Here is a 25,388-nt window from a genome sequence, read left to right as displayed (position 1 = left end):
AGAAGGCAAGAACACGATGTATGTCAGGAGAAGTGCAGTATTATCATAAGGAGACGTATACTTGGAATACGGAGAAGGAATGGATGAAAAAAGAGAGGCAGAGGAGGTCTAAGAGAGAGAGGGAGGAAGAGGGTAAGCTTGAGTCGGTTAAAAATGGCAGAAAAAAGGGAGATGGTTTGTCGTCGGGATGGGGCCACAGTGTCTCCCGACCCCTCCTGTCTCAGCCTCCAGTATTTATGCTGCAGTAGTTTATGTGTCGGGGGGCTAGGGTCAGTCTGTTATATTTGGAGTCTTTCTCCTGTGTTATCCGGTGTCCTGTGTGAATTTAAGTATGCTCTCTCTAATTCTCTCTCCTTTCTTTCTTTCTTTCTTTCTCTCATTCTCGGAGGACCTAGAGCCCTAGGACCATGCCTCAGGACTACCTGACCTGATGATTCCTTGCTGTCCCCAGTCCACCTGGCCGTGCTGCTGCTCCAGTTTCAACTGTTCTGCCTGCGGCTATGGAACCCTGACCTGTTCACCGGTTGTGCTACCTGTCCCAGAACTGCTGTTTTCAACTCTCTAGAGACAGCAGGAGCGGTCGAGATACTCTGAATGTGATCGACATTATTCATCTCATATGTATACGTATATACTGTACTCTATATCATCTACTGCATCCTTATGTAATACATGTATCACTAGCCACTTTAACTATGCCACTTTGTTTACATACTCATCTCATATGTATATACTGCACTCAATACCATCTACTGTATCTTAGATCTTGGTTATTACTGCATTGTCGGAACTAGAAGCACAAGCATTTCGCTACACTCGCACTAACATCTGCTAACCATGTGTATGTGACAAATAAAATTGGATTTGATTTGACTACGAAAAGCCAACTGACATTTACTCCTGAGGTGCTGATCTGTTGCACCCTCGACAACCACTGTGATTATTATTATTTGACCCTGTTCGTCATCTATGAATATTTGAACATCTTGACCATGTTCTGTTATAATCTCCACCCGGCACAGCCAGAGGAGGACTGGCCACCCCTCATAGCCTGGTTCCTCTCTAGGTTTCTTCCTAGGGAGTTTTTTCTAGCCACCGTGCTTCTACACCTGCATTGCTTGCTGTTTGGGGTTTTAGGCTGGGTTTCTCTACAGCACTTTGAGATATCAGCTGATGTAAGAAGGGCTTTATAAATAAATAAATAGATTTGATTAAAGAAGAATGGTAGAAAATGTAAGCAGAGTGAGCTGAAGACTGGAGAATAAATTAAAGTGAATGAGGACGAAGTATCGGAGGTGGTAGGTGTGGTGAAGTTCTCAGAGCCTGAGGCTTGCACCGAGGGTCAGTATAAAGATGAGTCTGTGAAAGTAAAAGTAAAGGTTTGGGAAAAAGTGGACCATTGCCTTTTGGCTGATCCATTTGTGGTTTCAGGGTGGGTGAAAACAGAGTTGGGTGCTGTGGAATCGGTGAGGGTAACCAGAAGTGGCCTTGTGATAATTGTTTGTGTTTCTGCTGGTCAGATGGGGGCAGATGGGGGCAAGAAATGTGATTTGTTTTGCTCACAAGAAAAGGGCACTATTGAAAGGAGTGATTACTGGCGTAGCTGTAAATGTAAAAGTTGACCAACTGAACGGGAAGATTCCCAGCGTTTGTGATGCTCATCATTTAGTGCGACATAGACAGGGTGGCGTGAGTGGTGAAACAGAAGAGTCATTGTCTGTTCTTTTGAGTTTTGATGTTGATTCTTTGCCTGACAAAGGGATGTTAGGATATATAAGTTATCCTGTACGAGCTTTTGTGCAGAATACATTACGTTGTTACAGGTGTCAAACTTATGGGCATGTGGCAGCAGTGTGTAGGAGGGAGATTCCTAGGTGTGAGAAGTGTGCAGAAGGGCATGAGACAGCAGTGTGTAGGAGGGAGATTCCTAGGTGTGAGAAGTGTGCATAAGGGCATGAGACAAAGGAATGTGTAGCATTGGGAAAGTAGTGGTATGTGTTAATTGTAGGGGTGCCCATGGGGCTGGGGATCAGAAATGTCCCGTGCGAGTGAGGCAGGTTGAGGTTTCCAGGGTTAGAATAGTGCAGAAGTTTTCATATGTGGAGGAAGTGAAGAAAGTAGAGGAAGATGGGTCAAAGGGGAGGGATCCTAAGAGGAGTGGTGTGAGTAGTAGATTTGTACCAGTACAGAGGGACAGGCCAACAAGTAATATATGTTTCAGTAAGATTGGATTTTTAGCATTTATAGCAATGGTTATCAACTGTACTGCAAGGTTGGAACGTAAGTTGCAGAAAATTGAGGTTGTAGTGTCAGCTGCAGAGAGGTATTTGGGTGTTCGAGACTTGACATCATAGGAGTTCCTGGGTGTGTTAAGTGGTGCTGTCCCATCCTTTCAGCTTGTTGACCTGAGGTAGGACTACATAGATTTAAATAGTGGAGTAGGGGGGTGTCCTTTTTTTGTGCGTAGTGTTAACTTAGATGTTAGGGTTATTTGTTTATTTATTTCTTCAAGCAAAGTATAAGGGAGTTGTACTACAGTCTAGTAGTAGGTGGCAGTAATGCAACATTTATTGGGTGACAACCGCCGTTAAACTTAAACGAAGAAGAAGTTCACGTTTTGGCTACAGAATAATCATCCTGTCTGAGAGAACGTTCGAGAGGTAGCGAATCAATTTTACTATCGTCCATCTGATAGCTAGGTGTCTAGCTAGCTAACTAATAATTGTTGTATGATATGTCTGGTTTGAGTCCATGTTGTATTTAGCCAAAGCTAGTTAGCTAACGGCAACATACAAAAAGCTAGCTATCTGACGTTAGCGCGAGTGTATCAAAACGTGTTTAGCTAGCTAACGTTAGTCGCTTTATCGAACTAGTTTCTGCTGACTAACTCATGTTTGTTTTTTCTTAGACACCCCAACTCTGACGGCGTCCCGAATATTTTCACAACAGGGGCAAGAATCTGCTAGATCGTTTATCACCTCCGAAATTCTGCCACCTTGCATCATTGAATTACAATCCCAGCAACACACCAGCTATTGGCAGCAGCAGTACTAGGCAACACTTCACTGTGCCTCTTGGACGACCATCGTTGTTTATGTCTTTGTTTTACGAAAACGGTGAGTGCATAACGACCAGCTATAGAAATATGCAGCTGTCGTAAATATATACGCTTTGTTTTTGTTGTATGTATATTTCGATGTAGCTACTTTTTCTAGTGAAATTCGTGGCGTAGTAATGTCTCGGCTAAATAAGAATATCAAAATGGCGTCTCCCATCACTCGTGCCATCTGATAAATCATGACGCACTCTGCAGCGCAAACTTACCTAGATTCATCAGTCTGGCTTCCCGGTTGCTAATCAACCCGATCTCTTTGTATATTGAAGTGAAAGAATGCGTATACATACATACATGTGTTAACATTAGACACGTTTGCTGTGTTTTAGCTCACGGCAAAGCGAGATCAGTTGGCTATCTGTTAGCTAGTGCATACGTTTTCGTACTGGCCCCCTGTGGGAATCGAACTCAACACAGGCGTTGCAAGCGCCACCAACTGAGCCACACGGGGTCTCGTCTCGTAATTGAGTTTGACAATGTCAGTGGCGACATTTCACAAGAGCCACACTAACTTTTGACACATTGGGTAGCTAGCTACATACCCAACAACTATACATACAGGTTGTAACTAAAAGGTCAAGTCAGATAATTATATAGGATACTTAGGTATTCACTAAAAGCCATTGCCATCAAGGAAGTTATCAATCTGTGGAACTAGAGTTGATATCCATGCCTTTCTCCCCTCTTTTCAGAGCTGTTGCGCAGCTGTTGGAACCTGTGTGGAGGAAACCTAGTCTACGATCAAGGCGCTTGCGGCCACAGTGGCAAACTATTTTTCATGTCAGAGACTGAGCACGCTTGCAGTCGTTTATGTCATCCCCTCTTTTCCAGACAGAAGATCCCAAAAAATCCCCATTCAAGATCTTTTTATCTTACTGATAGTGCTAGTAGCCAGTCAAAATGTCGGTCAACGTCAACCGCAGCGTGGCAGACCAGTTCTATCGCTACAAGATGCCCCGTCTGATTGCTAAGGTGATTATCTGGTATAATCTTGTCATGATCCTGTCAGGAAAATAGCATTGTCATTCAACATTCTTGATATTTGCATGCTTGGTCAGTTGTATGTTTTCCAATTAAATGTGCATGACTCAATGGTGGTCCATTTGCAAAATGATTCTGTTAAGTTATTTATGGTTTTTGTGGTTTGATTTGTGTCCAGGTTGAGGGCAAGGGAAATGGAATCAAGACGGTCATTGTCAACATGACTGATGTTGCAAAGGCACTGAGTCGGCCTCCAACATGTAAGTTGACCTCCCCACTACCATAGTGTTGATTCTAAAATGGTTATGTTGACTCGCACCATACATTGATATGTTACCTTCACTACATGTTAGGTATCTGTGTTGTGTGCATAACCATCCATTAGCTGAATGTTGATTGCAACTCATATCCTCTTTGCAGATCCGACCAAGTTTTTTGGTTGTGAGCTTGGTGCGCAGACCCAGTTTGATGCAAAGAATGACCGCTTCATCGTCAACGGATCCCATGAGGCGAACAAGTTGCAGGACATGCTTGACATATTTATCCGTAAATTTGTGCTGTGTCCTGAGTGTGATAACCCTGAAACCGATTTGGTAAATATTTGATTAACATATTTGTCCTCTGTGGTGGGTGTTTGAGTAGTGTTGTCAAGAGTGGGACAGGAATTAAATGTGATGAGTGCATTTATATGTGGGACTTCACAAAAGAATTAGACTTTTTTTATAGATCAAAGCCACAGATGTTGGTCAGTTATTTTCCTGATAGTGTTTCTTCCTTTTTTTAAATAATGTCTTTTAATTCAATCCCGGTGTAGTGCGTTATGTCCTTCCTGAGGCGTGTAGATATAATAAAGACTTGGTTTTATGTAGATTTATTTGACATCCTGCCAACCTTGACTTGTGCTACATCTGCCATTTTGGGTCCTGCTTGTGCTACATCTGCCATTTTGGGTCCTGCTTGTGCTACATCTGCCATTTTGGGTCCTGCTTGTGCTACATCTGCCATTTTGGGTCCTGCTTGTGCTACATCTGCCATTTTGGGTCCTGCTTGTGCTACATCTGCCATTTTGGGTCCTGCTTGTGCTACATCTGCCATTTTGGGTCCTGCTTGTGCTACATCTGCCATTTTGGGTCCTGCTTGTGCTACATCTGCCATTTTGGGTCCTGCTTGTGCTACATCTGCCATTTTGGGTCCTGCTTGTGCTACATCTGCCATTTTGGGTCCTGCTTGTGCTACATCTGCCATTTTGGGTCCTGCTTGTGCTACATCTGCCATTTTGGGTCCTGCTTGTGCTACATCTGCCATTTTGGGTCCTGCTTGTGCTACATCTGCCATTTTGGGTCCTGCTTGTGCTACATCTGCCTTTTTGGGTCCTGCTTGTGCTACATCTGCCTTTTTGGGTCCTGCTTGTGCTACATCTGCCTTTTTGGGTCCTGCTTGTGCTACATCTGCCTTTTTGGGTCCTGCTTGTTCTACATCTGCCTTTTTGGGTCCTGCTTGTGCTACATCTGCCTTTTTGGGTCCTGCTTGTGCTACATCTGCCTTTTTGGGTCCTGCTTGTGCATGCCCTAGCCATTTGGGATCGAGTGGCTTTTTCTCCTGCAATGCAGTTATGGTCTGTTTTGGGTATGTGATTGCTTGTCTATTATCGGTGGTATAAAGAGTGATTATGTTAATAGGTTGGTTGACCTTTCATTGCAGCATATCAATCCTAAGAAACAAACCATTGGTAACTCCTGTAAGGCCTGTGGGTACCGTGGCATGTTAGACACTCGACACAAGCTCTGCACGTTTATCCTCAAAAACCCACCAGGTAAGTACACAATAAGAATTTGCCCATGACCGGTTTGTTTTTCTTATCTTAAAGTCAAGTCTGATATGTGGCCTGTTGAGTGACAAAGCGCCAATGGCTTTTCTCAACAGAAAATGAACCTGGATCTGTGAAGGAGAAAAAAGAGAAGAAGAACCGTAAGAAGGACAAGGAAAATGGCTCTGGCAGCGGAGAGGCTGGGAACCATAACGACATAGATGCCCCTGTTGTCGTGGTGAGTATCCTCATTAATGTGTGCAAGCCATGTCAGTTTAAGTTCTTAATGCTAGTGGTTGAATAGGGGGAACCAACCTCCATCACCCCCCTCCAAGCTATTATTGTTCTGAAGGACTAGTCTGTCAGTAACCCACGCCTGTCTGTCTAGCAGCTATTGATCCCTTGAGAACGTGTGTTGTGTATCAGGACGGTGATGATGATGATGATGAGGATTGGGCAGAGGAGACCACGGAGGAGGCACAGAGAAGAAGAATGGAGGAGATCAGTGCCCATGCCAAAAACCTGACCCTCAGTGAGGACCTGGAGAAGACCCTGGAGGAGAGGGTCAACATATTCTATAACTTTATCAAAGTAAGTTGTGCCTGAAATCAATTATAAGGACAATGAAAGTCGGTGATCCATTGTGAAAATTTCTCATTGATATAGGGGTACAATGAGTGAATGTTTTATGATGGTGACCTAGAAGTTTTGACTGGCCATAAATCATTTTTTTCCTATTCAACACAGCAATCTTTGTGCTTCTTAGGGGCTATTTTGAAAATCATGTTAAAAGCATTCTCTGGTTATTTTTTCCAGCAAAAAAGGGAGGATGGCGCTATTGATGCAGCAGATAAGGAGATCTTGGCAGAGGCAGAGCGTCTGGATGTGACGGCCATGGGACCGCTGATCCTGAGCGAACTACTGTTCGACGAAAACATCCGTGACCAGATAAAGAAATACAAACGCCATTTCCTTCGCGTGAGTCTTCAAACCCCCATTGTTACAGTTGACCTCAGTCATAACCTCTTACCACTGTGGTAATGTGTTCAAGAGGGGACAAAGTTGACCAAAACCTTGCCAAATTGATTGTGGTTTTGTTACTTTTTGTCTTTAGTTCTGTGTGAATAATAAGAAGGCCCAGAAATACCTCCTGGGAGGATTTGAGTGCCTGGTAAAGCTGCACCAAGCCCAGCTGCTGTCCCGTGTGCCTGTCATACTCAAAGACCTGTATGATGCTGATCTAGTGGAGGAGGATGTAATACTGTCCTGGGCAGAGAAGGTGTGTGTGATTAAACTTGTACATGCTCTAACACACGGTTCAATACAGCTGCATGTCAGACTGATCACCCTAATACCTAGTTTCTTGTCAAATATAACTTTTTGTCATTAAAATTTGGGTCATTGCTCATTACTTTATATATTTCAGGTGTCTAAGAAATATGTCTCTAAGGAACTTGCCAAAGAGATCCATGCGAAGGCAGCTCCTTTCATCAAGTGGCTGAAGGAGGCGGAGGAAGAGAGCGAGGGCAGTGAGGCAGAGGATGATAATGTGGAGGTACTGGTCAGACTGTCCACTGATATATTTTCATAGCTTGCACAGTTTATACTTTGTGGTTTGAGTTGGGCTACTAGGATATGCTTAGTGAACACCCGCCAAACCCGGATGACGCTGGGCCAATTGTGCGCCGCCCTATGGGACTCCCAATCACGGCCGGTTGTGATAGTCTGGATTCAAACCAGGGTGTCTGTAGTGATGCCTCTAGCACTGAGATGCAGTGCCTTAGACCGCTGCGCCACTCGACTGATGAGTGGCGGAGAGAGATTGATGATTGTTAGACTTCAGTGCGGCTTTTGACATTAACGATCGTAGTCTGCTGATGGGAAAAACGCAAGTTTTGGCTTTACAACCCCTGCTATATTGTGGATAAAGATTTTCTTGTAACAGAACAGAGGGTGTTCTTTAATGGAAGCCTCCAACATAATCCAGGTATAGTCAGGAATTCCCCTGGGTAGCTGTCCAGACCTCTTACTTTTTAATATCTTTACTAACGACATGCCACGGGCCTTGAGTAAAGCCAGTGTGTATATGTATGCGGATGACTCGACACTATACACGTCAGCTACTACAGCGACTGAAATGACTGCAACACTCAACAAAGAGCTGCAGTTAGTTTCAGAGTGGGTGGCAAGGAATAAGTTAGCCCTAAATATTTCCAAAACTAAAAAGCATTGTATTTGGGACAAAACATTCACTAAACTCTAAACCGCAACTATTTCTTGCAATAAATGTAGAAATTGAGCAAGTTGACTGTCATGGTCAAAACATGTTGATACAACAGTAGGTAAAATAGGGAGAAGTCTGTCCATAATAAAGTGCTACTATGCCTTTCTAACAACAAGGCAGGGCCTACAGGCTCTAGTTTTGTCACACCTGGATTACTGTTCAGTCGTGTGGTCAGGTGCCACAGAGGGACCTCGTAAAATTACAATTGGTTCAGAACAAGGCACCCCGGCTGGCCCTTAAATGTACACTGAGCGTTAACATTAATATGCATGTAAAGCTCAGTGGTGGTGAGATTGACTTCATCACTACTTGTTTTTGTAAGAAGTGTTGACATGTTGAATGCACCGAGCTGTCTGTCTAAACTACTAGCACACAGCTCGGACATCCATGCATACCCAACAAGATATGCCACCAAAGGTCTCTTCACAATCACCAAGTCAAGAACAGACTATGGAAGGCGCACAGTCCTACATAGAGCCATGGCTACATGGAACTCTATTCCACATCAGATAAAATTAAATGATAATTACCGAGTGGCGCAGCGGTCTAAGGTGTCGCTACAGACCCAGGTTCAATCCCAGGCTGTGTCACTACTGACCGTGACCGGGAGACCTGTGAGGCGGTGCACAATTGGCCTAGCGTCGACAAGGTTAGGAAGGGTTTGGCTGGCTGGGATTTCATTTTCCCATCGTGCTCTAGTGACTCTGTGGCGGGCCGGGCACCTGCAAGCTGACTTTGATCGCCAGCTGGACGGTGTTTCATCAGACACGTTGGTGCGGCTGGCGTCCGGGTTAAGCAAGCAGTGTCAAGAAGCAGTGCGGCTTGGCAGGGTCGTGTTTCGGAGGACGCATGGCTCTCGACCTTTGCCTGTCCCGAGTCTGTACGGGAGTTACAGCGATGGGACAAGACTAACTACTATTTTAGATATCACAAAATTGTGGAGATAAAGGTTTGAGTTTTGACGCCAGTATAATGCACAAATAAACACTCTTATTTTCCATCCTGCTCTCTCAGGTTGTATATGATTCTTCTGCTCGGGAACTGAAAGTGGAGACCGTAAAACCGGACAAGCCTGACGAGGAAGAGGACTACTTTGATATTGATGCAATTTAAACAAGGAGGCCATTTTGAGAAGTTGTAGTTTTGAATCACATTTTCTCATCCTGCCAAATTGCCAGCCCTACTCTCCTTTTCCCATAATCTCACTGCTGTTGTTAACATAGCGCTATTAGTCACTGCACATTAACTCTGTAATTTTGAGACGTTTGATTTATGCGATATTGGTGTATTTGGGGGATTTACTTGACTGCACATTAATTTTTGTAGTTTTTCTGTTGTATTTTTTTCCAGTCATTAAATAATGTTTTGCTATCCACAACTGTTACATTTTTTTTCCAATTTAGTCACAGATAAACAACCTTCGGTTAATTGTTCATGGGATTCTTGAACTTGTCTGAGATAAGTGGTGTATGTGTAAACTACATGCCCACTAGGGATGTCACTAAACACTGCATTGGAATTCCCTCCTTGACAAGTCAGCAGTGCCATCTCGGCAGATATTGAATACAAAACTGTTTTGAGAAAGGAGAGCACAGAAAACACTGGAATTATGACACATCAGGGTGACTCCTTATCCCAGTTGTTTTCAGTATATTGTATATTGCAACAGCCCATCCAGTCTTAACAAAGCTAATTTTGGAAGCATGAGCCCTGACTCATGGTTTCTGTAGGTAAGGCATAAACTTTAATTCCAATCTGTCATTGTGAATCACTGAGCAGTGATAGTGCTACCATCACTGTACTGAGCGCCAAGGGGTCGCTTGTTTCCTCACGTCTGCCATTAGACAGTAGTGATCTGAGGCAGTGATGGCATTCCGGACCCAATTATTTTCGGTGTGCTGCATCCTTTGGCCCCCAAACTGCTCTTCGATTAAATGCTTGAAAATAGCCCAAGAACCAGGGGAAAACGTGCACATAAAACCAAAAAAGGCGTCTACCATTGTCAGGTCGTGATATGCACGTTTAAATACAATTTTACCTGGACAAATTTTGATCGCCTTCATTTGTTTGCCAAATGGACTAGATTGACGTGCACACTTTGTTTCTGCAATGAATCCTCTTCAGAGAATGATTTTGTAATTTATTTGCAGATTATCGTTTTGACGCTTAAAAAAGCAGTAGCAGTACGCAAATCGGGGAGCCAAATAAACGGCCCTTTAGCCGATGCGATTCGGTTCCTAACGTTCGCCAAAAAGAGCCGTTCGCGAACGACCCATCACTATCAGACAGGATTTGGGCCGATCCAACAGAGCCCGTGAGTGGTAGCCATTTTGCTCTCACCTAAAACACTAGTTTCATTCGGAATCGAAGATGGAAGAAATAGAACCGACAGCAAGTCCAAAATCTCAACAATTCTGAAACCCAGGAATACAGACGGATATCAAGGCACACACGGATAACATCACAACAAAATTGCGATTTTGGGAGCGGTGACATCTGAACCATCCGCAGTCCACTGAGTAGCCTAGATTGGAGTCGATCAGCCTCAGCTTAGTTCAATTTAACAGCTAATGTATTGTATTTTTTGCAATGAAAAATAGTTAACATCATTAATTCTGAACATAAAGAACGATAGGGCGAATGCCCTGCTGCCGAAGAGCGTTATAGGGAAATACATTCAATTCAATTCTGTGAGTCTTCGGGACATCTTGAGACACATTTGGATTGGATGGACCGATGTTGAGACAGTTGCCGAATTCATGGTTTGTGTCCAAATGCAAGAATACAATCGCCTCCCCTCGTATTGCCAAAGGAGGTGCAGAATATAGGGAAATAGACAACATTTCAACGAGAAAATGTCAACAAAAACTCCTCTACCTACAGTCAATGAGAAAGAGACGGAGAGCGTAAGTAAACTGTTATTATTAGCCAGTTAGAGGTGTGTTGTCTCTGACAATAGAAAGTAGGCCTAACCACAAAACTATTTATCTTACATTGTATCATATGGTTTTACATACTGGTTACTTTGTATCTGAGTGTTCGATACATTGTGTCACGCGGGAGACAGGCATATGTTCGGCACAAACAAAATCCTCTACCGTGCACGCCCTGGCTGTAATATGTTACCTGATGTCACGCCAGATGCTCTGTTTGGACTGTGGATAGTGATAAATAGCCTACTCATTTGTATCTCCATCCAAACAACCTTACCTGTTAGACTAGGTTCTGACTGGTTTTCAAGTTCAATTGCTTGCTATCAATGATATAGGCTTACACTGATATTTCCCACCGCTTTAGTTCAATGACAATCGTCTGACAGTTTTCATTCTTGCTCAGAGTATCCGGCAAGCAATGAAAAGACACCCCATCAGTGTAGTAAGTAAGGACATTTTAATACAAATCTCAGTAGGCTACCAGTAATTTTAATTTAGCCAAATGAGGATGATGCCTCTCTTGGAATGTATTTTTGTTAATTCGATTTTGATGTCATGCAGTTGTATCTAGATGCTCTACTACTCTGTATCCTGTCATCCATTCTGGTTCATAAGAAAGGAATATTATATTGAAACATATTCCCAGGGTATATATATATTTTTAAAGTGTGACCTACTTAATGCAATTTATAAGAGGTGAATTGTTCTCATATTTAGATAGGTTGTTAGTGGATCACAACCGAAAATAAAGCATCCCTGGCATTCCCTGTGAGTGGTAACAGCACTGTAACCCAGTGTTATAGTTGGCTATACTGGAAGTCTAGCCTTGTCCAACAGACTGAGGAGCGCAGCGTTCTGCTGAATCTAATGCGTTCTTACTGGTAACATCCTGATCAATGCAAACATCAGAATCATTTTAATCTATGTTTTTCCTTTTCATCCAGTTCAGCGCTGTACATCTTTCCCACAACTCCAACTGTCTGTGGTGTAGCTGTGCGGCCAAGTAACCACTGATGCTCAGGTTAGGGGTGGGGTTGTTAGGGCGGAGTTAGAGAACAGAGCAGGCCCTGCTAATGGAGGTGACCTGGGTTGGAGTCGATACTGACCCATAGAAAAGTATCTATCTGATTTTGGGGTGGGCTGTTGTGGGCTTTTAACCAGGGTCAGAACATCAGTATGCTGTACATACACTTGATAATCAGGCTGCATTAGTCAGTCACCTACACTAACCTTTCTTTACCCGCTTGGTTAGCTTGATTATAATCTGTTCAGTAAAGATTGAATTAATAGGAGAGTTGTTTTGGAACCTTACAGTGGATGGAATCCCAAGCATGAGCCACTGCTAGTGCAGAGATGTTCCACTCCTTTGTCTGTCTGTCCGTCCTTGAGTCCATCCACAGCGCGCTGTTCTACTCATGTCTGTCTGTGTATGTCCACAGCATACGTCTCACAGCAATGGGCGCCAGGAGGTCACCGCTCGCTCTGTCCGCTCAGGGGTCCGCACCCGGAACTCTGGTGCCGACGAGCAGCCTCATGTGGGGAACTACCGACTCCTGAAGACCATTGGGAAGGGCAACTTCGCCAAGGTCAAGCTGGCCCGTCACATCCTCACTGGCAGAGAGGTGAGAGGAGAGACTAGGCCTGCAGCAGGACAGGCTGCTGTAGCCCCTTTCTGGTTTACCTAGCTTCACTAGTCTATTCTTTCCCCTCTCAATAGCATTGTTCTTGTTGTGCAAATATGAATTGTATCTTGTTCATAAGTGGGGGACATAAAAATAAAAGATAAGTTATGTATGTGTGTGCTGTGTTGATCCCAGTGAAGGGTCCTCAGAGCATAATTGTTTACACATTTTGTTTTTGCTCTCTCCTCAGGTGGCGATAAAGATTATTGATAAGACACAACTGAACCCAAACAGCCTTCAGAAGGTAAGGATCCTCCCTGTGTGGCTGTGATTCCCAGTACACTTATTGAGGTTGTGTGGCAAACTAGATCATTTTTTATCGTGGCTGTGTAACCACTGACCTGTGTAGTTTTGTGCCTGTGCCCTGGTGGTGGTTTTTGCCAGTCAGAGGGCATTATTGATATGACTGATGTGCTGCAGCAGGCAGGGTTTGACAGACAGACATAGAGCATGACCAGGGCTTACCCAGGGTGCTGGGGTGGTCGTTGGTATTCTGCCTGCCCCACTGAGACTCCGAGTAAGCATCTCTCTCACTCGCTGCTTAGCTGTAGTTTCCATCTGTTTTTCCAAAGCACCATTGATTCGGTGCTTTGTATTTAAAGACAGGTCCTTTGACATAGGCTGTGCTAAGTCAACAGAAACTCTGAGTAGGGCCCTATAAAATCAGCGTTGTGGACAGAATCACGGAATCCAGACATTAAAATGGAATTCAACAATGTAAAAAATGTATAGAACTTCAGTAGGAAATCAACCACTGAACAAAAATATAACCTCAACATGCAGCAATTTCAAAGATTTTCCTGAGTTACAGTTCATATAAGGAAATCAGTCAATTTAAAGAAATTAATTAGGCCCTAATCTGTGGATTTCACATGACTGGGCAGGGGCGCAACCATTGGTTCGCCTGGGAGAGCATAGGCCCACTCACTGGGGAGCCAGGCCCAGCCAATCAGAATGAGTTTCCCCATAAAAAGGGCTTTATTACAGACAGAAATACTTCTCATCAACCCACCCCTCCTCCGACATCCCGCAGGTGAAGAAGCCGGATGTGGAGGTCCTGTGCTCTGAGGTGGACATTCCTGCAGTCAGTATGCCAATTGCACACTCCCTCAAAACTTGGGACATCTGTGGAATTGTGTTGTGTGACAAAACTGCACATTTTAAAGTGGCCTTTTATTGTCCCCAGCACAAGGTGCACCTGTGTAATGATCATGCTGTTTAATCAGCTCCTTGCTTATGCCCCACCTGTCAGGTGGATGGATTATATTGGCAAAGGAAAAATGTAAACACATTTGTGCACATAATTTGAGATAAATAAGCTTTTCGTGCGTATGGAACATTTCTGTGAATTTTTCTTTTTTTTTCTTCTTTTTTTTCAGCTCATGAAACATGGGAAGAACACTTTACGTGTTGCGTTTATATTTTTATTCAGTATAAATATATTGAATTTATTCAAAAATTCGTTAATTTGCCCATGTTAGTAATAAGACAAAATGCATCAGTGATTCGTCTTTGTCCTGCAACTTTTTGAAACAGCACAGGAATGCCCCTGTGTGTGTATGTATTTCTACATTTTTTTTAATGATGCTAATGATGACCTTCTGGTAGAGATAGAAAGTCTTTCCCAAAAACCTTCTCAATGAAATGTTAACTACAAAGTGGCCTATCCCTACCTGGCAGAATGATATGATTATTTGCATCAATCCAATGGCCGTTTGTTTTGCAAACTGCAATCACATGAGCGCTACAGAAACATCATTAACCAAACAACGGTCACTGGCTGGTGCGTACTTGAAATAAAGGGTAACTACACCCAAAAATCTAAATTTCGTAGACTTTTCCAGACCTCAAAAGTGGTCTCCTGATGTGGTTTAAGCATTTTTGTGGACTTTGAACATCCAATTTTGTTGAAAACCTGTAAAAACAAAACGGAGAACAGAAGCGTGCAAAGATTACAAAAATATCTTACAATGGCGCCAGAGGGGATGGCTGCCGTTTTACGGGCTTTTAACCAACTGTTATTTTGTGGGGTTTTTTGCATTGTTTGTAACTTATTTTGTACATAATGCTGCTGCTACCGTCTCATATAAACAAAAATAGCTTATGGATATCAGAACAGCCATTACTCACCCAATGTGAAGGATAAAATGTTTCTCCGAGACCAGGCCCAAATCCCTGTCATTCGTGTGAAGAAAATACAGAAATACAGGGGGTGGCGATCAGGGTGCCTTGTTAGAATTTGTCGGCAAGTGGGTAACCCACCTCTACCATCCGTTCTATTGGCCAACATGCAATCACTGGAAAATAAACTGGATATCCGTTCGCGACTATCCTACCAACTGAATATTAAAAACTATAATATCATGTTTCACCGAGTCGTGGCTAAACGGCGACACGGATAATATACATCAGTTAGTGCATCGATGATTGATTTGCACTTTTCACACAAAAGTACGTTCATCTCTAGGAGACAGAATGTGTCTCCTTCCTGAGCGGTATGACAGCTGCGTGGTCCTATGGTGTTTATACTTGCGTACTATTGTTTGTACAGATGAATGTGGTACCTTCAGGCATTTAGAAATTACTCCTAAGGATACTTGATTCCAACCTCTCTTTTAAAAAGCATGTGAAAAAGGTAATTCAAATAACTAAATTCAATCTAGCTAATTTCCGATTTATACGAAATTGTTTGACTACAGAGGTAGCAAAACTGTACTTCAAATCTATGATACTCCCCCACTTAACATACAGCTTGACTAGTTGGGCCCAAGCTTGCTGTACAACATTAAAACCTATTCAGTCTGTCTACAAACAGGCTCTCAAAGTGCTTGATAGGAAGCCCAATAGCCATCATCATTGTCACATCCTTAGAAAGCATGAGCTCTTGAGTTGGGAAAATCTTGTGCAATACACCGACGCATGTCTTGTATTCAAGATCCTTAATGGCCTGGCTCCCCCTCCACTCAATATTTTTGTTAAACAGAAAACCCAGACATATGGCAGCAGATCCACAAGGTCTGCCATGAGAGGTGACTGTATAGTTCCCCTAAGGAAAAGCACCTTTAGTAAATCTGCATTCTCTGTGAGAGCTTCCCATGTCTGGAATACACTGCCATCAGACACACATAACTGCACCACATATCACACTTTCACAAAATGCTTGAAGACCTGGCTAAAGGTCAATCAGATTTGTGAACATGGTCCCAAGCTGTGTGTTGCCGCTTTCCATGTTGTCTGTTGTCTGTAGCTTGTGAGGTGTGGAAACACTTTGTTGCTTTTATGAATTTTGTCTTGCTGCTTTTTGTTCTATGTTGCTCTGTCTGTATGCTATGTCTTGCTTGTCCTATGGTGCTATTGTCTATATTGTAATTGTTTTTAATAACCTGCCCAGGGACTGCGGTTGAAAATTAGCCGGCTAGCTAAAACCGGCACTTTTACTGAAACGTTGATTAATGTGCACTGTCCCTGTAAAAATAAAATAAAATAAACTAAACTAAACCAGAGTTGTGAAGGTCTACAATTTTTTTCTGAGGTCTTGGCTGATTTCTTTTGATTTTCCCATGATGTCAAGCAAAGAGGCACTGAGTTTAAAGATTGGCCTTGAAATACATTCACAGGTACACCTCCAATTGACTCAAATTATGTCAATTAGCCTATCAGAAGCTTTTAAAGCCATGGCATCATCTGGAATCTTCCAAGCTGTTTAAAGGCACAGTCAACTTAGTGTATGTAAACTTCTGACCCACTGGAATTGTGATACAGTGAGTCTGTCTGTAAACAATTGTTGGAAAAATTAGTTGTCATGCACAAAGTTGATGTCCTAACCGACTTGCCAAAACTATAGTTAATTAACAAGAAATTTGTAGAATGGTTGAAAAATGAGTTTTGACTCCAACCTAATACGGAACCCAATCCGGCTGTGCGCATGCGCTATCGTGCATACATTTATTTTGTCCCCCTGCACCAAACGCGATCACGACACGCAGGTGAAAATGTCAAAACAAACTCTGAAACAATTACATTCATTTGGCGACAGGTCGAAAAGCATTAAACATGTATGGCAATTTAGCTAGTTAGTTTGCACTTGCTAAACTGATGTGTCCTATTTAGCTAGCTTGCTGGTGCTAGCTAATTTGTTCTGAGATATAAACATTGAGTTGTTATTTTACCTGAAATGCACAAGGACCTCTACTCTGACAATTAATCCACACAGTCAACTGAATCGTTTCTTGTCATCTCTCCTCCTTCCAGGCTTTTTCATCTTTGAACTTATATGGTGATCGCATCTAAACTTTCATAGTATTACCATGACGACCGGCAAAACAGTTCGTCTTTCAATCACCCACGTGGGTATGACCAATGAGGAGATGGCACGTGGGTACCTGCTTCTATAAACCAATGAGGAGATGGGAGAGGCAGGACTTTCAACGCGATCTGCGTCAGAAATAGAAAGGACTTCTATTTTAGCCCTTGGCATCGCAGACACTCGTTGGCGATCACGAGCAGTGTGGGTGCAATAATTGAATAACATGGATTTCTAAATTTATTTTGCGACGTGTCCGGTCTGATCAGCATGTATGTGTATGTGAACTTCCGACTGCAACTGTATCTACTAGGCAGTGTCAGAGAAAGGCCCCAGAAATGGTCAAAGACTCCAGTCACACAAGTCATAGACTGTTCTCTCTGCTACCCCACGGCAAGCGGTTCCGGAGCGCCAATTCTAGGTCCAAAAGTTTCCTTAACAGCTTCTACCCCCAAGCCACAAGACTGCTGAACAATTAATCAAATGGTCACCTGAGCTATTTACTTTGACTCTGTTTTTTCACACTGCTGTGACTCGCTGTTTATTTTCTATGCATAGTCACTTTACCCCTACCTACATGTACAAATGACCTCGACTAACCTGTACCCCCACACATTGAATCGGTGCCGGTTCCCCCATTGTGTTACTATTATTGTGTTACTTTTTATTGTATTTTTTGCTTTAGTTTATTTAGTAAATGTTTTTAGTAAATGTTTTTACTAAACTCTTATTTCTTGAACTGCGTTGTTGGTTAAGGGCTCGTAAGTAAGCATTTCAAGGTAAGGTCTACACCTGTTTTATTCAGCGCATGTGACCGATAAAATGTGATTTGATTAAAACAAATTTCATTGAGCCCTATCTGAATCATGAGGCTCTTTATGAGGTGGCTTGTTGGAAACACACAACACATGGAGCATCTGTTAACAATTTAGTAATAGCCCCTAGGAATAGTCATGTTGTGTTGGGTACTTGATGTAACTCATTTTTAGTATTACAAAGCTATCAATATCTTCTTTAAATGTTGCCTTTGCCTATTGAAATCCCCTTGTCTGACTTATGCGATGATTTGTGAACAAAATGAACTCTACCTCTTCAGCACCAACAAATCTAAGAGGTCCAGGTACACTGAGAAGAGGAGACTGCAAAATGTGCGTGGTTCTGTTATTGGGACAGTAAATAAAAAAATAGTCTTAAGCCAAAATCTTTGTTTTCATCCTCTGTTTTTAATAGTTTGGAAGAGCTCACACCGTGACAAGCTCATTGTAATCTTTTCACCTCCATTCCTCCCTAACTCACTCCCTCTTCACTGAAGGTCACATGACCAGGCCAGGCTGTTGTTGCCCAGTTTAGAGGGCAAAGGTTAGGGAAATGGCCAAAGCCTTTGATTAAATGTAAACAGTTGATTTTCAGATGTTTGGAGTCTGGTGTGGTGTGGCCTCTTCTTCTACTGCTCTCCTACTCCCTTCTCATAAAGTTACCACAGAGCAGCACTAAACCTGTTTTAAGTTCAGTATAGGCTAATGAGAGCAGAAGCAGTGCTCACAAATAAATGTCGAACTGACTGCTTAAATGGGACCTGCTGTGACAATTAGCCTTGTAGCATAAGTAAAGGTTACTGATCCATATATTAGTGCACTGGTAAGTAGTGATGGGGGAAAAAATCCATAGTTTATGACACTATATTGTATTTTTTTATTTGAATTTTACCTTTATTTTACTAGGCAAGTCAGTTAAGAACAAATTCTTATTTTCAATGACGGCCTAGGAACAGTGGGTTAACTGCCTGTTCAGGGGCAGAACAACAGATTTGTACCTTGTCAGCTCGGGGATTCGAACTTGCAACCTTTCGGTTACTAGTCCAACACTCTAACCACTAGGCTACCCTGTCGTATAGTTTTGACAATATTGCAATATTGTTTTTGACTGGCTGTACCTGCACCAAAACTCCAGTATTTGTCCTTCATAGATTGTTCGCCATCTTCTTTTTAAATAGGGAGCCCATTTGTTTTCAGCACTTTTAATTCCATGACTGACCAAAACTCATTTTCTCTTGTCCCTCTGCAGAAGACATATGGTGAGCAATATGTTTGGAACATCGAAATGTAATAAAATCACAATATCGAATTGCAATAGATATAGAATCGTGAGAAATGCAATACATATCGTATTGAAACTGAAGTATTGTGATAATATGGTATAGTGAGGTCCCTGACAATTCCCAGCCTTACTGGTAAGCCTGGATTGTTGGCAACATAATCTACATAGAAGTGTTGTGTCTATTGTGATGTTTTGTTATGGTGCCTTAGCCTGGTGGTTCCCATGTGGTCTGTTTGTGTGTGTGTGTGTGCAAGAACTGACCAGTTCCACTCTTTATCACTACATAAGCCTGTCAATACTGCTGTAAGGATAGTGTTGTCTATTCCCTATGGTTTTCTCTAGAGAACACCACGAAACCCATCCAGCAACCACACATAGGGGAACTCAGTTTTTTACGAAACAATGATAAGTCTGTCTGCCTGCCTGCCTATCCATGACATGGGAAATGGTCCAGAACAGACTATGGGAGGCGCACAGTACTACATAGAGCCATGACTACATGGAACTCTACTCCACATCAGGTACAGTGCATTTGGAAATGATTCAGACCCCTTGACTTTTTCCAGATTTTGTTACCTAACAGCCTTATCCTAAAATGTATTAAATGTTTTTTTTTTATCCCTCATCAATCTACACACAATACCCAATAATGACAAAGCAAAAAATGTATTAGTTATTCAGACCGTTTACTCAGTACTTTGTTGAAGCACATTTGGCAGCGATTACAACCTTGAGGCTTCTTGGATATGACACTACAAGCTTGGCACACCTGTATTTGGGGATTTCCCCCATTCTTCTCTGCAGATCCTCTCAAGCTCTGTCAGGTTGTATGGGGAGGGTTGCTGCACAGCTATTTTCAGGTCTCTCCAGAGATGTTAGATCGGGTTAAAGTCCGGGCTCTGGCTGAGCCGCTCAAGGACATTGAGACTTGTCCCAAAGCCACTTCTGCATTGTCTTGGCTGTGTGCTTAGGGTCGTTGTCCTGTTGGAAGGTGAATCTTCGCCCCAGTCTGAGGCTCTGAGCACTCTGGAGCAAGTTTTCATCAAGGATCTCTCTGTACTTTGCTCCGTTCATCATTCCCTCGATCCTGACTAGTCTCCCAGTCCCTGAAAAACATCCCCACACCATGATGCTGCCACCACCATGCTTCACCGGAGGGATGGTGCCAGGTTTCCTCCAGATCTGACACTTTGCGGTGGTGTTATACATGTTGTATTGTCGTGGTGTAATAATGTTATATCATGTACTGTTTTATCTTTTTGTTTTGTGTGATGTAGGTGCCTTAATGTGTTTGGACCCCAGGAAGAGTAGCTCTAATGGGGATCCCTAATAAATGCAAATACAACACTTATTTCTCTATGTTTACGCAGCACTCTGAGAATATTTTGCTATAAAAATGGGTAGAGGGGTATAATGGGAAGAGTGTAATGAAAGTGGGCTAGACCTCAAGCCAAGGCTAAGACTTCTCTTCCCCTAGCAAGGAAGAACCAAGTCGAATCTACGCTTGTTTGTTACTATCGTGTTCAGAGTGTTTTTCTGTTGAAGTTTAATTAACCCTTTAGTATTTTAGCTAAACCGGAAATCATACTATTCAGTTGAGAGACTTGGAGATGAACGATGTTCAGGTTGGGTTTCAATGTGAACACTACCCTGGTCTGTCATCCTCCAAACATCCTGGCTTCCCCAGAATAGAGCGTGTCGTGTCTGTGTTTCTTGATGCGTGAACAGTTAGGATGGCATTAAGCTGTATGTTCCAGACATGGTGATATATTTCCTCCTATGCATTGACTGCTGCAGCACCTTGTATTGGGTAATGCCAGGAGGCACAGTAGAAGCTAGAAAGGCCAGTACATGGCACAGCATCAGGCACGGCTCCTGCTCTTTTAAATATAGATGACTTTTATTATTTTATGGGCGGAAGGGGGGATGGGAGCACAGTGAGCTGTCGTAAAGGAGGATCAATAATAAATAGCACTTAGTTATTTTATTCCCATTGAGATTGAACACTAAAGAGCATTTTTGGCTCTGACACAACTCAGATCACTCTCTAATGGTTATGGGGCATTTGTCTTGTTTCTGTGTGTGCAGGTGTCTTGCTCAAATAACGTTGATACCGGTAAAGTCTAAGGTTCTGAAAGATAGGCGAGGACAATAATCGGAACTTCACTTCAACTTCTTTAATAGCACAACAATGTATTCTAGATGTTTGTAAAAACCAGACTAGTGCTTGGGAAATATTTGGGCAGAGAAACATTTTCTCAGAGAACTGCTCTTTAAGCGAAAACCACATCAGTGTCTGTCATCACGTGTCAGTGAGCTTTTCTTCCTATGTCAGTCAACTGTCTTTCCTACATGTTGCCTTTCTTACTACTACTACTACTACTGTAAGTGTTAGTATCATCCAGTTTTTGTAAAGCCTGATCGACCCTGGGTATTAGTTGGTTATCATATGTCATAGTCACTCAGTTAATATAGGTCATTATTAGTACAAAATATTGCATGTTAACTAATAGTAACATTCCCCAACAATATCACTCGGTATGTGGAAGTGACTATTGTATTATTTAAGACATATAAAGCATATAGACTGAAGAAAAATGTCAAATGTAAAGTGTTGATCCCATGAGCTGAAATAAAATATCCCAGAAATGTTCCATATGCACAAAAAGCTTATTTCTCTCAAATGTTGTGCACAAATTAGTTTATCTGACAGGTGTGGCATATCAAGACACAGGTACACCTTGTGCTGGGGACAATAAAAGGGATCTCTAAAATGTGAAATTTTGTCACAACACAATGCCACAGGTGTCGCAAGTTTTGAGTGAGAGAGGGTGCAATAGCATGCTGACTGCAAGAATGTCCACCAGAGCTGTTGCCAGAGAATTTAATGTTAATTTCAATACCATAAGCTGCCTCCAACTGCGTTTTAGAGAATTTGGCAGTACGTCCAACTGGCCGCACAGCCGCAGACCACGTACGTATATGGCATCATGTGGGTGTGTGATTTGCTGATGTCAACGTTGTGAACTGAGTGCCCCATGGTGGGGTTATGGTATGGGAAGGCATAAGTTACACAACGAACACAATTGCATTTTATCGATGGCAATTTGAATGAACAGCGATACTGTGACGAGATCCTGAGGCCCATTGTCGTGCCATTGATCCACCGCCATCACCTCATGTTTCAGCATGTCGCAAGGATCTGTACACAATTCCTAGAAGTTGAAAAAGTCCCAGTTCTTCCGTGGCCTGCATACTTACTAGACATGTCACCCATTGAGCATGTTTGGGATGCTCTGGATCGAGGTCTACGACAGCATGTTCCAGTTCCCTCCAATATCCAGTAACTTCTCACAGCCATTGAAGAGCAGTGGGACAACGATCCACAATCAACAGCCAGATCATCTCTGTGAAGGAGATGTATGAGGCAAATGGTGGTCACAACAGGAACAGGTTTTCTGATCCACGCCCCTACTCTTTACGGTATCTGTGACCAACAGATGCATATCTGTATTCCCAGTCATGTGAAATCCATAGATTAGGGCCTAATTCATTATTTAAATTGACTGATTTCCTTATATGAGCTGTAGCTCAGTAAAATCTTTGAAATTGTTGTATTTATATATTTTTCAGTGTATGTGTGTGTGTGAGATAGATATATATAGTGTGGAGAACAAGTATTTGATACACTGACGATTTTGCAGGTTTTCCAACTTACAAAGCATGTAGAGGTCTGTAATTTTTATCATAGGTACACTTCAACTGTGAGAGACATTGTGTGATTTTTAAGTAATTAATTTGCATTTTATTGCATGACATAAGTATTTGATACATCAGGAAAGCAGAACTTAATATTTGGTACAGAAACCTGTTTGCAATTACAGAGATCATACGTTGCCTGTAGTTCTTGACCAGGTTTGCACACACTGCAGCAGGGGTTTGGGCCCACTCCTCCATACAGACCTCCAGATCCTTCAGGTTTCGGGGCTGTCACTGGGCAATACGGACTTTCAGCTCCCGCGATACATGGCCCCATCATCCTCCCCTCAATACGGTACAGTCGTCCTGTCCCCTTTGCAGAAAAGCATCCCCAAAGAAGGATGTTTCCACCTCCATGCTTCACGGTTGGGATGGTGTTCTTGGGGTTGTACTCATCCTTCTTCTTCCAAACACGGCGAGTGGAGTTTAGACCAAAAAGCTCTATTTTTGACTCATCAGACCACATGACCTTCTCCTATTCCTCCTCTGGATCCTCCAGATGGTCATTGGCAAACTTCAGACGGGCCTGGACATGCGCTGGCTTGAGCAGGGGGACCTTGCGTGCGCTGCAAGATTTTAATCCATGATGGCGTAGTGTGTTACTAATGGTTTTCTTTGAGACTGTGGTCCCAGCTCTCTTCAGGTCATTGACCAGGTCCTGCCGTGTAGTTCTGGGCTGATCCCTCACTTTCCTCATGATCATTGATGCCCCACAAGGTGAGATCTTGCATGGAGCCCCAGACCGAGGGTGATTGACCGTCATTTTGAACTTCTTCCATTTTCTAATAATTGCGCCAACAGTTGTTGCCTTCTCACCACGCTGCTTGCCTATTGTCCTGTAGCCCATCCCTACCTTGTGCAGGTCTACAATTTTATCCCTGATGTCTTTACACAGCTCTCTGGTCTTGGCCATTGTGGAGAGGTTGGAGTCTGTTTGATTGAGTGTGTGGACAGGTGTCTTTTATACAGGTAACGAGTTCAAACAGATCACCTACTGGTTGGTAGGTGATCAAATACTTATGTCATGCAATAAAATGCTAATTAATTACTTATAAATCATACAATGCGATTTTCTGGATTTTTAGATTCCGTCTCTCACAGTTGAAGTGTACCTATGATAAAAAATTACAGACCTCTACATGCTTTGTAAGTATGAAAACCTGCAAAATCGGCAGTGTATCAAATACTTGTTCTCCCCACTGTGTGTATATATATATATATAGATATATATATATATAGATATAGATATAGATACAGTGCCTTGCGAAAGTATTCGGCCCCCTTGAACTTTGCGACCTTTTGCCACATTTCAGGCTTCAAACATAAAGATATAAAACTGTATTTTTTTTGTGAAGAATCAACAACAAGTGGGACACAATCATGAAGTGGAACGACATTTATTGGATATTTCAAACTTTTTTAACAAATCAAAAACTGAAAAATTAGGCGTGCAAAATTACACTTTGTGTCCCACTTGTTGTTGATTCTTCACAAAAAAATACAGTTTTATATCTTTATGTTTGAAGCCTGAAATGTGGCAAAAGGTCGCAAAGTTCAAGGGGGCCGAATACTTTCGCAAGGCACTGTATATAGATCTAGATAGATATAAATAAATAAAATTCCACCTCTAACAGTTCCCTACTGTCTCTTTTCTGACACATCCAGTCCAACACCGAACAATTAATACATTTTCTCTCCCTGCAGCTCTTCAGAGAAGTAAGAATAATGAAGATTTTAAACCACCCAAATATAGGTAAGCAGAACACACACACATACACCACACAATACCATACACTACACACCACCTTACAGATGGAGACAGGATACGTTGTTAATTGCGTTTAATTTTGTACCCCGCGTACGTCATGATTTCCTCTGCTCAAATGTGGTTATAATTAAATGTGCAATGATAACCATTTAAAAGAGCGAGAGGGAGCCTCTTCTCCATCCCACCTCCACTATATATAGCCATGGAGCTCTCAGCCACTCATCCAGAGACTGTTAGATCAGCTCACTGAAAAGACTGCAGGGAGGCTGATTTTACACTGTATACCCAATAAGCACGAGTTCCCTGTATAATATGCCCACATGTGAGAAATGGTAGGCCAGAGAGTGTATGCAGCAACACACGCACCATTCTAAGATGAGGGAGTGGAGAGGTTAGTTGTAGGAGTGATCAAAGGAAATGAGAAATACATTTATTCAGTTTCCTCAGGCTCTTCAAGGCTACAGTTGAAGTCGGAAGTTTACTTACACCTTAGCCAAATACATTTAAATTCAGTTTTTCACAATCCCTGACATTTAATCAGAGTAAAAATTCCCTGTCTTTGGTCATTTAGAATCACCACTTTATTTTAAGAATGTGAAATGTCAGAATAATAGTAGAGTGATTTATTTCAGCTTCTTTCATCACATTCCCAGTGGGTC

At 42.4% G+C, this 25,388-nt stretch overlaps 2 protein-coding genes across 16 annotated transcripts in view; both read left to right on the top strand.

Moving 5' to 3' along the window:
- The first annotated feature begins 2,554 nt into the window (after positions 1-2,554).
- LOC115138588 (eukaryotic translation initiation factor 5-like) lies at positions 2,555-9,565 on the top strand. Its single transcript, XM_029675595.2, has 12 exons — positions 2,555-2,660; positions 2,909-3,116; positions 3,808-4,087; positions 4,275-4,356; positions 4,517-4,689; positions 5,798-5,909; positions 6,020-6,141; positions 6,330-6,494; positions 6,720-6,881; positions 7,018-7,182; positions 7,330-7,458; positions 9,202-9,565. The coding sequence occupies exons 3-12, from the start codon at positions 4,016-4,018 to the stop codon at positions 9,298-9,300; spliced, it is 1,281 nt and encodes a 426-aa protein (XP_029531455.2). The 5' UTR covers positions 2,555-2,660; positions 2,909-3,116; positions 3,808-4,015; the 3' UTR covers positions 9,301-9,565.
- Positions 9,566-10,064: 499 nt separating this feature from the next.
- LOC115138586 (MAP/microtubule affinity-regulating kinase 3-like) overlaps positions 10,065-25,388 on the top strand; it is a 48,839-nt gene continuing 33,515 nt past the window's right edge. For 4 of the 15 annotated variants that reach the window (XM_029675587.2, XM_029675583.2, XM_029675586.2 and 1 more), the window contains exons 1-4: positions 10,074-11,093; positions 12,560-12,742; positions 12,993-13,046; positions 24,666-24,714. In XM_029675587.2, coding sequence (XP_029531447.1) covers positions 11,043-11,093; positions 12,560-12,742; positions 12,993-13,046; positions 24,666-24,714 — 337 coding nt within the window. In that variant the 5' untranslated portion in view covers positions 10,074-11,042. Of the gene's footprint in view, positions 11,094-12,559; positions 12,743-12,992; positions 13,047-24,665; positions 24,715-25,388 lie in introns of all 15 variants that reach the window. The other 11 variants (XR_003864970.2, XM_029675591.2, XM_029675588.2 and 8 more) reach the window with 7 other exon arrangements.

Source organism: Oncorhynchus nerka, linkage group LG12 (genome assembly GCF_034236695.1).
Source record: "Oncorhynchus nerka isolate Pitt River linkage group LG12, Oner_Uvic_2.0, whole genome shotgun sequence".
Classification (NCBI taxonomy): domain Eukaryota; kingdom Metazoa; phylum Chordata; class Actinopteri; order Salmoniformes; family Salmonidae; genus Oncorhynchus; species Oncorhynchus nerka.
Note: the sequence above shows the minus strand (reverse complement) of the source record. Positions and strands in the feature narration are given on the sequence as shown.

What these genes read in the sequence shown, in the direction of transcription:
- LOC115138588 (XM_029675595.2), top strand. Translation starts at nt 4,016, where the DNA reads ATGTCGGTCAACGTCAACCGCAGCGTGGCAGACCAGTTCTATCGCTAC. An exon ending in ACTGAGTCGGCCTCCAACAT is followed by an intron (nt 4,357 to 4,516) that starts GTAAGTTGACCT and finishes TCCTCTTTGCAG; the next exon opens with ATCCGACCAAGTTTTTTGGT. An exon ending in CAGAGGATGATAATGTGGAG is followed by an intron (nt 7,459 to 9,201) that starts GTACTGGTCAGA and finishes CTGCTCTCTCAG; the next exon opens with GTTGTATATGATTCTTCTGC.